Source organism: Halichoerus grypus, chromosome 7 (assembly GCF_964656455.1).
Source record: "Halichoerus grypus chromosome 7, mHalGry1.hap1.1, whole genome shotgun sequence".
Taxonomy (NCBI): Eukaryota; Metazoa; Chordata; class Mammalia; order Carnivora; family Phocidae; genus Halichoerus; species Halichoerus grypus.
The window spans coordinates 53,546,392-53,558,680 of NC_135718.1; the positions used below are offsets into that span (position 1 = coordinate 53,546,392).

At 55.1% G+C, this 12,289-nt stretch overlaps 1 protein-coding gene across 11 annotated transcripts in view; it reads right to left on the reverse strand.

The window, feature by feature from the left end:
* Positions 1-3,906: 3,906 nt before the first annotated feature.
* The window catches only part of CHST3 (carbohydrate sulfotransferase 3), a 33,366-nt gene continuing 24,983 nt past the window's right edge, over positions 3,907-12,289 (reverse strand). For 4 of the 11 annotated variants that reach the window (XM_036083904.2, XM_036083905.2, XM_078077621.1 and 1 more), the window contains 2 exons: positions 11,209-11,433; positions 3,907-9,933 (listed from right to left, as the gene is read on the reverse strand). In XM_036083904.2, the coding sequence (XP_035939797.1) occupies positions 8,631-9,933; positions 11,209-11,366 (1,461 nt within the window). In that variant the 5' untranslated portion in view covers positions 11,367-11,433 and the 3' untranslated portion in view covers positions 3,907-8,630. The remainder of the gene's footprint in view (positions 9,934-11,208; positions 11,434-12,289) is intronic. The other 7 variants (XR_004914661.2, XR_013449745.1, XR_004914658.2 and 4 more) reach the window with 7 other exon arrangements.

Sequence of the window (12,289 nt, forward strand, 5' to 3'; positions counted from 1 at the left end):
CCTAGCACCTGCTGCCGCCTGGGGCCCTCTGTTGAGCTTTCCTGGGTGAGAGAGAAGGGGGTGGCATATGAATGCAGGCACTGGGGATTGCCACGCCGATCATTGCAAGAGCACGCCCAGGGGTCCTGTGTACCCCACAGGTGAGCATCACCCGCTATGCACTTTCCAGGGAGGGCAGCTCTGGTATGGACTGGACACAGGCTGGCCCCATCCAGCCTCTAGGTGGGCAAAATCACCTTCTTTCTCACTGCTCATTCTGGCCCCCTGCTCAAGTAGGTAACAGCAGCTCTGGGGGCGGGGTGGGCAGGAGAAACCCAGGTGGATGTAGACGGGGCAGTTAAGTTCAATGTTCTGATGAGGCAGACAGAGGCAGAGCCCACGATTTCCAGACTAACCAGCTTATTCCTCAGATTTAAGTGTTAAGGACCTTGGGGTAGGCCTTGCTGGGAAAGCCTACTCAGACCCCAGCATGCCACCAGGACTTCAAGCTGGAGGTTGAAAACGCAAAGGCCTCTGGGTCCTGGGGAGCTATTATAATGAATGGAGTCACAGCAGTAGCCCTCATGGACAGATGAGGATTCACAGAGATGTCTCAGTCGGAGGTAAAATATCAGTGCTGTGGTAAATGGTGCCTCAGTGTTGGAGAGCCCAGGGGAACGTGGGACCCGGCTCTTCTCCCCTTGGAGCGACTGCTGCCTTCCCCCAGCTGCAGCGCATTGTCCCTGCGGGAATGAGAGCCCCACACCACCCAGGAGCGGGTGCTGTCAGACCCCTCCCCTCCTTACACCTTGCTCTGCATACTTACGCTGCGCTCTGGAAACTTCCAACTGCCTGCATCTCTGGGCCTGAAGGCTTGTTCCAGAATTCTGGAATGCTGTTCTGCCAGCAAGGCTGTGCTGGGGAATTAATATTCCCCTAAAGCAGCCTTCAGCCAAAATCTGATAAGGGTTGATGTAGGAATACTCCAGGCTCCCTCATCTTCCCCCTCAGGTAGAATAATTCTAAGGCACCGGCTTTTTACCGTTTCCTGGAGGGCTTCTGCTCCAGTTGCCCAAGGGGGCAGCTGGCTTACCAGTGCACCCTTCACTAGCTGTCTCGCTTCCCTCCTCCCCTGCTCTCTAGGGGAGGGTGACAACAGAGGGCGGCATGATAGGAAGGAATGGGACCCCTCCCCCAAAACTCAAACCTGTACCTCTGCCCAGGCTGGGCCTTGGGAACTCAAACCATTTTCTTCCCAACCCTTAAAAATTCAGCCGTGTGCAATGACAAAAATAAACCCTTTGCTCTCTAACCCTCGTCTCAGCATCAACCCCAGGTGTTACTCAAACCAAGACACCTGATGTTCTAGAGGAAGTGGAAAGTTGGTTTTCATATAAAACCCCTTATCTTTTAAGTGTCGGCCTCTAATGCCAATTGCTAAAGACGAAACCAGACACTGTGTGGGCCCCACATCCACAGGGTAGATTCGATCCATGGCCGGGGGTGTGCGGGGCCACGCGCACCCTGGGCCCTGAGTGCTTGGACATTGCAGCCGTGGCTATCCTCGTGGGTGTCCTCTTTTAGCACCTTGGCTGTCTTCCTCCCCTGCATCTCATGAGGATGCCCCCTCCTTGTTGTCACTTCCCCCACCCCCCTTCCTCCCCCCCTTCTTTCTCATGGTCTGATTTTCCTGGGCAAGCCTCTCTCGCTGAGCCTTTACTACTTGCTTGTTCTTTCAATAAACCGCACAGCAGCGTTTAGCGAGGGGTTTACTAGCTACGAGAGGATTACATCTCCAGGGAGCCTGTTTACTGTTGGTAACCTTTGCCCGGCTGTTCCAGAAATGGCTCCTTTAAGAGTTACCTCCAAGCTCAGATCAATAGTGTCCTGTGGTGTTTATGCCTGGCCTGGTTCCCCAGGGTCCCCGCTCTCTGTGGGGGTTACCGTACCTTTTGGGTAATGCTGCAGAGGCTCTGCAGGTGTGGGCTCAGTTAAGGAAGCCAAGGACCCAGGGTATCAGGTGACCAGGAGGTTTTACAACAGCAGCATGGATGCCTTGGGGTATGATCTTTGACCCCCAGCGCCCCTAAGGCTGCTACAATCTCGAAGGGTCAACTCTTGCTCCTAGCCTGCAGCCCCTTGAGAATGGTGCGAAGGTGGGATGAGGCCCCGAAGCTCCATCCTGAGCTTTTTCTCCCCACCCCCTTCACCCACAACCTTCTTGTCTGCTTATCATGGCTTTTAGTTCCATATGCTTATATTTGCAGGTTTCTGATAGCTACAAAGGGACCTGTAGAATGCCAGAGTCTTGAAAATGTTGTTTGGCAAAAAAAAACACTTCATGATGAAAGAATTTTACCCATAAAAATGGTTCTGAGTGAATTCTGGTAAGCTGGGGCAAAGAAAAGCAGACCTTCTCAGAGCCTTTAATATACTAATGTGCGCTATAACTTCCTAAGAGTGGTTAGGTGACCACAGTTCCTCCAGACACACCTGGGGACACACTGATGCAGACTGCAGTGCTGGGCCTGCCATGAGCAAATGACACAGGTCCCAGGCCCCTGCTGGTGGTCAAACTGCTTCCCAGATGGATCCAGCGGACTGTCACTCCCTCAGAGACCCTGGGGAGTATTTGGCTCCTTCCCAGGGTTGGATAACTTGGGGTATAATGGAGGAAGGTTCAGGAGTCCCAAAAGGTCTGAGAGCAGAGAGGAAAGATGGCTCCAGCCTGGGCTGGTGACTGAGGGGGTAAGTGGGTGGGAAGATTTCCCGGCTTCTCTCCTCTATGATTATGGCAATTTGTTCCTCCAGGAGGTCATTTGTGGTAGGAAACATAGCCCAGAAATTAAACTAAATATATCCAGTCCCCAGGAGAGTGGAGACAGCAGTGGCACCTGACTGGGGGGGTGGGGGGCGGCAGAGGACTCAGGTTGGGATGTCATTGCACACGGCTGGGTTTTTAAGGGTTGGGAGGAAAATGGTTTGAGTTCCCAAGGCCCAGCCTGGGCAGAGGTACAGGTCTGAGTTTTGGGGAAGGGGTCCCATTCCTTCCTATCATGCCTCCCTCTGTTGTCACCCCCTCACTCCAGGTACCCAACTGCTCACCAGTGCTCAGCCTTCTCTGCTTCTTCAAGCTTGCTACTGTCCCCATCTCACCTGGGCCCCCAAAGCCACAGAGCTTCACCAGCTCTGTCTTCTCCTGTTCCAAAATGAACCTTCTCCCTTCTCCCTGGGGAAACGCCTACTGCCTCCAGGTGGCTGTTTGGAGACAAAAGGGCCAAAATCTAATTCGCACTATAGTTATGAGGACTGATAGAGCCGTATAACAACAATTTGAAAGGACTCCATTAAATTTCTTAGCCAAAAGGGTCTTTAGCAATCTCCTCATGTGGTGTTTGAGATTTTGTTGAAGGCCCAAGGAAATCTTAGGTGCCATTTCAACACGTGAAGCAGAAAATATACAAGTGCTCTGGGTGAGAGGCGCTGCCTGCTTTTTCAGCTGACTTTGGAACCACTGATTACATGTTTCATTCTCAAGGAACCTCGGGCTCAGATAAGAGAAGTGACTTGTCCGAGGTCACAGGGCCAGACAGTGGCAAAGCTGGGACCTGTCCCCTGGTCCCCTGACCTCTAGCCAATGCTCCTGTCCCTGCCCTAGAACACCTGGGTGTTGATGTGTCAGACCGCATTCCTGCAGCCGCCTCCAAGCATGGTTCCCACCAGCTCTGCCCTCCTGGTAACATAAACAGCGATCACACCCCTGCACGTAGCCACCCCTCCGTGTGTCTTCCACTTCTCAGGAGCTTTCCTCTGCCCTGCTTCGTGCTAGAAGTCACCCCTTTCCTACTGCTGCTCATTTTTGTTCTTGTTAATTTTTGGTTGCTGCCGAGAACAAATGCAAAAAGAAAGGCAGAGACACACTTCAGATTTTGCTCACTGCGTGTTTTCATTTTTAATTAAATAAGTCAAGTAAGCCATCAAGTGATGGTTCACATTCTGTTCCACAAAGCAGACCCTGACCGGAAGTGGCCCCTGCATTTCCAGGAGACGGCACATGGCAGCCATGGCAAGGACATCTGGGACGTTTAATGGCAAGGGGGCTGGGGGCAAGGCGGCTGAGCAGAATGAGTTGCATGCTACACATACACACGTGTGGACACATATGTACACACATGACCACGAAGGGAGTGCCCCATACCACGTGGCCATGAAACATGACATAGGGCCGACCGAGATCTTGGCAAAAAGACAAAGTTTGCGGGATCCAGGAGGGAGCAGGGGAGCCAGGCAAACTTGGCCTAGAACATACAGACGAGATGGAGACTTCTGGGGTGCCCAGCTCAAGCCCAATGGCAGAGGAAGCAGGGTATTTTCCCAAATAAAATACCTGGTCTACATTATGAGCTGGGCCCATGGGGATGGCACCGCATCCATATCCTTGGAAACACACAACTCATTCGTCCCCCAGGCACAGTCATGGAATGACAGAGGACACGGGACCAAAGGATCTCCAAGCTCTTACGGCATCTGAATTTGCCAATTCTGCTTCAACCTTCTGAGGTAAAGGGCAGCTCCCACTATTCCTGAAACTGTGGGCAGCTGAGAGGCATTGTGGTTGCAGTCAGGAAGCCTTCTGCCTCTCATCCAGCTGGACCATGTCCCGGCAATCTCCACTAGCAAACCCACCAACCTGGGACCCTTGGGATGCTCCTTCCACTTTGTGCAGATCGGCAAGACCTACTTGGCTTCTGCGGATCCATTTCCCCATGCCCTGCCCCTTCTCTTCCTGACCCAGAATCAATCCCTTCAGGACCTGCCTTTGCTTTCAGCCTTGGGGATGGGAGCAAGGGACTGCCTCAGGGACGCGGCCATCTGCTCTTCTGCTCCCATCCTTCATAATCCAGGGCCTAGCAAGGGGCAGGCCCTAGAGTCAATTAAAATAGGCCCTAATGTGGGAAAGGACCACCAGGGCTGGAAGAGACCTCTGGGATTAGGTCCAAACTATCTGATGCTTACCCCTCCAGGCCAAGTGCCCATCTATTGGAACAGGGAATCCCCTGACTTCCTGCTGGACCTTGCTCCATCATCAGAGAGGACAGAGGTGGTGGGGAAAGATGCCATTGTAATGGGTTGGGTGGGCCCTCTGCTCTCAGGGGTCCTGTCAGCAGCTGCCCCGTTAGACCAGCCCCTAGCTGAGGGTACTGGCAGGGAGTAAATCTTCATTAAACACTTTTTTCCTATTCATTTAGTTATTTATTTTCAAGTGTATGTATCACATAAAGGGACCAAAGGCTAGATTTTGTTCATGACCTCAACCTTAGTAAGAACTTGGTGATAACCTGCAGCGGTGGGGCAGGAGGGTGGGGTGGGGTAGAGGGGGAGTGCCACAGAGCTGCGAATCTGCTTATGTTTTTCTCTCTGTGGGGACTCAGGGACCCTGGTCCCCACCGACTGTTCCCAAAGACCCCCGCCCCCAACCCGGTGCCCTTAGCCCCTCCAAGGTTTACAAACAAGGCCAGAGGAGAAGCCAGAAAAGGCGGCCACAGTGGCAGCCTGTGGGTGTTAAGACACTGCTCCGTCTCACTAAGGCCTGGAATGTTCTCAACTATTTATATAGGCCAGGCTAAAGAGGTCTTCAAGAAAAAGAAAATGAGTAAACACTCATTGCTGAATGGGCCAAGCTGGCAGCCCCGAGGCAAGGCCTCAACAGCTCCCTCTGCCTGTAGGCAGGTGGATGCTCTGCGGGGGGGTGGGGGTGGAGGGGTGGGGCAGGGAGGCTCCCATTAGAGCCAGCAAGAGCAGAGAAGCCCGGGGTTGGCCTCGATGGAAGGGCGGCACTCGCCCCAGATGGACCACCTTCCTCGGCCCAGCTGCCTGCTGAAACCCCCACATGCATACCTCCAACCAGGTCCCCCAGAGTGTAAAGTCAGTAGTTGCCCCCACCCTGTCCTTCCCCAAACCCCGAGGGTTCCCAGAGCGCTGCTGAGCGCTCTCGAGTTGTGTCCTGTTTCAGACACCAGGGCAAAGGGAATACAGCAGAAAGGGCCTTCAATGTCACATCTTCCAAGCTACAAGAAAAAAACCAAGGTACCTCCTTAAACAACACCCCGGGGCCCATGCAACCCCCCACCCTTGGGGTTTACTCTTCTCTTGTATTCTGAATCAACATCTTCGAGTGTCCTTGTGTGTATGGCGCGAGTCAACGGTTTCTATTACTGTTTCGTCTTTCTTGATTTGGGTACAGCTTTGAGTCCCTGCAAATAATAAGGTATTTAATGTCTCTTTGTCACAAAATCAATAAATTAAGTCAACTTGCAGTGTACAAATTGTCAATGTCCTGAGAAATCCCAAAGGTCCATTTTCGGCACTGTCCTCAGAGCTCGGGGGTGGAGACCTTGGCCCCAGAGGCACAGGAAGGAAGGAAGAAGTCTGCTATCCGCACCAGGGGGGCCCCAAGAAGAGCCCCAGAGAGAGGTGCCTGCCTTTGTCCCTGCCCCACCCCCACCAACCACAGGCGGGACACAGTGCAGGGAGCAGGGGGGCTGGGGAGGGAAAGCCAGCACTTCTGTGCTCGCCAGAAACATCCTGGTCTCGCTCTGCCCCGGGGTCAAGTTTTCAGGGCTGGAGTGCCTGTGGACCCCAAATTCGATCCAGCTCCCTGCACAACTTATTCTGGGACTGGAAAGCCAAGACTGGAGACCACCTTGAATGGCTTGTAGTCCATGGTGATGGAGACCCAGCAGCTCCAATGCAGTGATCAGAACAGACCCCACAAAATGGCTACGGTCCTCACCGTCTCAAACAGCAACTTCTGGCCAGGACACACTCCTCATGGCAGCACCAGCTGGACTCAGATCCTCTATTTCCCTTGTGTCCGTATTACTCAAACCGAAACTCAGCCCTCTGGGTTTGACAACAGGACAGATCTGACAGAGAAGTTGTCCAGGAAATCAGAAACAGCCCTGTGAACTCTTCGTGCAGCTCTTCAAGTTCTGAGGCGGATTGAGTTCTGCTCCCCAGTTTGGGGACATTTGCTGCTTGGCCATAGGCCCCTGACCCCCCAGGAAATGCATTCGGACCTGGAAGAGATGTTCAAATCTGGCCTTGTCTTGGGGAGAGGGCGAGAGCTACTAATTTATGTTGCTTCTGGACACACAGCAAAGCCCGTGGGGCACCGCAGACTGCCATGTGGCCGCCTAGGCTCTGATCCTTCCTCCTCCTCCTCTCCCTCCGGCAGGAGCCAGAGTGCTCCCTGCTGGTCCTCCCAGCCCCCTCAAGCCCAGATTGCTTCTGAGCTACACTCCTGCAGAAAGGAAATAAAAAACATAGCCACAAAACAAGATACGAAACTATAACTTTTTTTTAAAAAAAAAACCCAAACAAAACACCCAGCCTATCCCAAGTGGAGCAACACTCTTCCCAGAACCCTAAAAGTTGGAATTCCCAGACACTAACCATGTGACCATGGTGACCAACCTCTGTCCCCTGTCTTCTCAGGGGAGGGGGTATCTTGATGTGACTTCTTCCCCAAGAGCACTCCGCACTCTCTTCTGGGCCCTGCCCCACACGAGGCCTGGCTGAAAATGGCAGGACTTGTCAGCTGCCTTTTGCCTCCACTCAGGCCCGAGGCAGCCTTCACACAGGGACATGTCTCGGGGAGCCAGCCCAGCTGGGACGGGGCATTTGGGCTGTAGTCATGTGAGGGTTGGCCACACCATTTCATAACATCCTGCCTGCCAGCAGGGAGGATGTGAATAGGCCAGAGGAGGTAGCCAGGAGAAACCAAGGCGGACAGGGGCCGCAGACTCGGCCCTTCTGTGTCTACCGTTCAGTCCCAAACCTGGTTGGGAACGGGGTCATGGTCCGTGACCGTGTTCCTTCCCCAACCTCAAATAATTCTAAAAATGTAATGAAAGTCTCCTCTTGAGGTGTGCGATAGTTAAATCCCGTGGGCATAAAGCAACAGGGAAGCTTGCCTGTGTATGCGTGTGTGGATTTGGGTTTCTACATTGTTTGGGTCTGTGTGGTGTACACAGAGGCCTCGTCTTCACACACCTACGTGTGTTTTATGGTTCTGTGCAGGGCTGATTTCATCGGTAACCAGCACGGCTCCTCCACTTATGAAAATACTGAATCATTCTCAGCCATCCTCTGACATTCTGGGCTATTCCAGTCCCCCCCCAGGGATCCATGCGGATTCCACACTGGATTGCCTAGAAATCCAGAAACTGAAAGATGACCGCTGAGTACAGCAGGTGGTCGGCTGTGACTGGTCCGGGCCCACAGCCCCTTCTGCTTCAACACTGGGACTCTGGCCCACAGGGTCTGCAGGCATTTATGGGTGTTTCGTGTCAGAGAGAGAGAGAGAGAGAGAGAGGCTTGTTGATAGTTCTGGGCCTGCGTGGGCCTGCTCAGGAGACCGCAGCCCCTTAGGTCCGGGCCTGGCGGCCCTCACGGGACAGGCGCTGTCCGGCTCTGGGTGACGGACCCCAGGCCCCAGGCTGCGGCGGCGGGGAGCTAGCTGGCCGGGGCCCCTGCTGCTACTACTACCCCAGGCCGCCCGCCCTCCGCGGGAGCCAGCATCGCGCGGCCCGGCGGGATGGCGAGGGTGGGCCTTTCACAAGGAGGGGTGCGCGCGGGCCCGGGGCCGCCTACGTGACCCAGAAGGTTCCGCGCTCCTCCAGCAGGCTGACGGAGCGGTTGGTGAGGGCGGCGGCGTCCCGGGCCAGCCGGTAGCCGAAGAGGTGCATGGCGGGGCCGCAGGCGGCCTGCACCACCTGCGCCAGCTTGAAGGGCATGCTGAAGCGCCACTTCTCGAACTGCTCCGAGGAGTTCTTCTGCGTGGAGTAGATGCCGCTGCCGTCCTGGGCCGCCTGCGTGTTCCTCTGGATCCAGTCCTCCACCTGCGCCGTCAGGGGGATGCCGGCGAAGCGGTACATCTCGCGCGCCTTCCGCAGCGGCCAGCGCGCCACGTCCTCGTAGCGCACCAGCATGTAGCGGCCGCGCAGCCAGGCGGGCTGCCGCAGCCCCAGCTCGGCCGACAGCCGGATGCTCTCGCAGTTGCCCCGCAGCCGCTGCACCTCCTCCTCCCCGAGCCGCGCCTGCCCCTCGGCCAGCCACTTCTTCCAGCCCTCGTACTTGCCGGCGAAGGCCACCATGCGGGAGGCCAGCACGGCCCGCGGGTCCCGCACCAGCTGGATGACGCGCAGGTCCAGCCGGGGGTCCTCGGCCAGCGGCTGCAGGAACTCCAGCTGCCGGATGCGCACGGCCTTGAGGGCCATGTGCTCCTTGCGGCGGCAGGCCTCGGCGGCCAGCGTCACGTTGAGCGGCCCGCAGCGGCGGTTCTTGCAGTGGTACTTCTCGAAGACCTTCTTGACGAAGGGCGTGCACACGGGCTCCTCGCACAGCGAGCGGCTGGAGCCGCGGCGGAACATGAACTGGGTCAGGTGGTCCTCGGGCAGGGGGCTGATGAAGTGCTCCAGCACGTACAGGTCGCACAGGAACAGCTGCTTGAGCACGTCGCGGTAGACCAGGGCCGAGCCGGCGGCGCTGGCGCCTCCCGACTCGAACGACACCGTGCGCTCGATGTGCCACAGCGGCTCGAAGAGGTAGAAGATGTTGCCCTGCTGGTTGAAGAACTCGCCCACGAACGAGGAGCCGGTGCGGGTGGTGGCCATGAGGAGCACGTGGCGCCGCGGCGGCGGGGCCCCGGGGGGTGACGGTGGCGCCTCTTCCCCGACCCCGGCCTCCGCCTCCGCCTCCGCCCCGGCCTCCCCTGCTGCCTCGACACCCAGCTGCAGACTGAGGTTTCGCAGGCGGCCCTGCAGCTGGGTGAAGGCCGAATCGAGCTCACTCAGGGACAAGAGGGACGCATTGTCGGCCAAGAACAGGGCTGGGTCGGTGCCGTTGGCATCTACCAGGGGCTGTGGGATCTGCTTCAGCTTGTCTGACACCCTAGGAGGACAAAGGGAAATCGGAATCAGTGAGTGACTGGGGGACTCCATCCCTTGTGCACCCCTAAGCAGCCTCCCCGGGCTGATCACCCAGAGCCTGTCTTAGCTGGGTTTCCCCAGAAGCTGACTTGGAGGCAAGGATCTGAGTGTTAAGTAGTTTATTTGGGACATGATCACAGGAAGAACTGGTAGAGAGGTAGGAAACGAGGTGGGGAGAAAAAGAGGTCTATAAAGGGTGAGCAGGGTGTCCCTATGGGCAAACCAACCCCCCTGGGGCATCTTGGGAGACAGTGTAGAACACCCTGGAGGATTCTCTCGCCCAGGGGACAGGAAAGCTCCAGCTGGCCCTGGCTGAGGGCTGCTCCCAGAGGCATTTACTCCCTGGATTCCTAGCTTGCGGGTGTGCAGGTCGAGAGAAAGCTCTCTGGTGGAGACCTGCAGGGGCTTGTAGTAGAACCCTGTGGGCACGAACTGGAACAGTCCATGCTGAGGAACCCAGGTGGGGCAGTGACACAGTGCCTGCCACACAGCCCAATTCCTAATCTATCCATGGTGGCTGCTTCCTTGTAGGGTGTTGCGCTGGGACAGCATGTCTAAAAACTTTCTGTGTCTAGCAGGCTCAGCAGAAGAGCCACTGCACACAATGGTACATTGCCAATTTCAGGGGGCAGCATTCCCAGTGTAGCTGAGGTGAGTGCACACCCCTGGAATTTAGCAGTATACAACCTGGACAGCTGCACATGGAAGCCCTGCCCACCAGGGTACGTGTACCAGGACCCTGCCTTTCCATGGGCTCACCCTCACCCATGGCTTCAGGCTGGTATAGCAGATGTGCTGTTAATGTGAGGCATCGTCCTAGCCAAGAAATAAATTAATAATAATAGCCATGGTCAGCAAGTACTTGATACCAACTGCATGCCAGGCACTGAGCTAAATGTTTTACATTTCCTAATTTAATCTATAAGGAAAGCCCCATTGTTAGCCGTATTTTACAGAAGAGGAACTTGGGACACAGAAAAGTGAATTTGTCCAAGCTGTCACAGCTACAAAGGACCGGAATCAAGATTCCAGCCCAGGCTACCTGAGTCCAGAGCCCAAGTGTCACCCCTGTGCATTCCTGGGGGCGTGGGCTGGACCACTTCCCCGGGCACAGGAGGGGCCTCATGATTACTGGTTGAAGGACTGCCTTTGTAGGTCCACAAAGAGCCCTATAGCTACCTCTCTGCCCCACCCACCCCTCCCTGATAAGGAAGACTTTTGCGCTTGCATCCCTCACCTTGATATGATTTTATTTTCCTTTTCAATGAAGACAAAAACCACCACCACAAAAGCCAGGAAAAGGGCATATTTGCTCCTCATCCTCAGGCTGTGCAGAAAGTCCCGGCAGTCCTGGGGTAAAGCGAGTCCTTTCTCCATGGGGAAGGGTGGGGCCATGGGCCCTCAGCTCAGGAGCATCACTCAGGACCTGGCTCGTCGTCTTCAGGTGGGGGACACCCTTGTCCTGTGAAGAGACCGGTCATCAGGACACCCTTGTCTGGAGGTGAGGAATGAAGAGTTTTCCCACCCAACTTTTGAGGGTTGTGGCCCTGCTTAGCAGCCAGATCCCAGACCCACTCTCCCAATGGATGAGGTGAAATCAGGTCATTTAAAATGCTAATCAGCCCTTAGATTCATTCATCCCACTTCCATCAACTTATCCTTTGACCTCACATGTAACTCAAGGGCAAGTACACGGAAAAGAATGTTCCTTGCACTATAAATGTTTGCAATAGCAAAAGACTACAAATACCTAAACAAAAAATGATGGCGATGGATCTGTAAGTGTTGATGTGAATAACCTAAATATATATATTAGATCCTTCACTTGGGTCCTTCCAAAATCCTTCACATGGCCTCAGCCTTCACATCTCAGCCTCCTGGAGCAGCCTCCTCCTGGCTAGGTTAGGGTTCCCCTGGCCCCACCACCGTGAAAGACTCCTATTAGCATCTGAGACTGTCCTAAGGTGAGCCCACTTATAATGATTTGTTCAATGCTGATCATCCCTTTGTGGAGTAAGGGAGTTTGTCCAGGCCCCTCATTATTCTTTAGCACGGGCCAGGCACATAGGACACACGTGAGCATGGCTGCCAAACGACAGAGTGGATAAAGGAATAGATGACCCTCAACGGAAGATGTATACATTTTTAAAAGCTGAGCAAATACAGCATTGCCTGAGGAGCCCATTTCTTGCATTCATCCGCACCATCACACACACACCCGTCCATGTCATGGGCCCCAGATTCCAGCACAACCCCGCCCCCCCTCGTCCAAAAGTCTGTCCCTTCTCCATAAGGACCGTCATTCATGGGATACTATC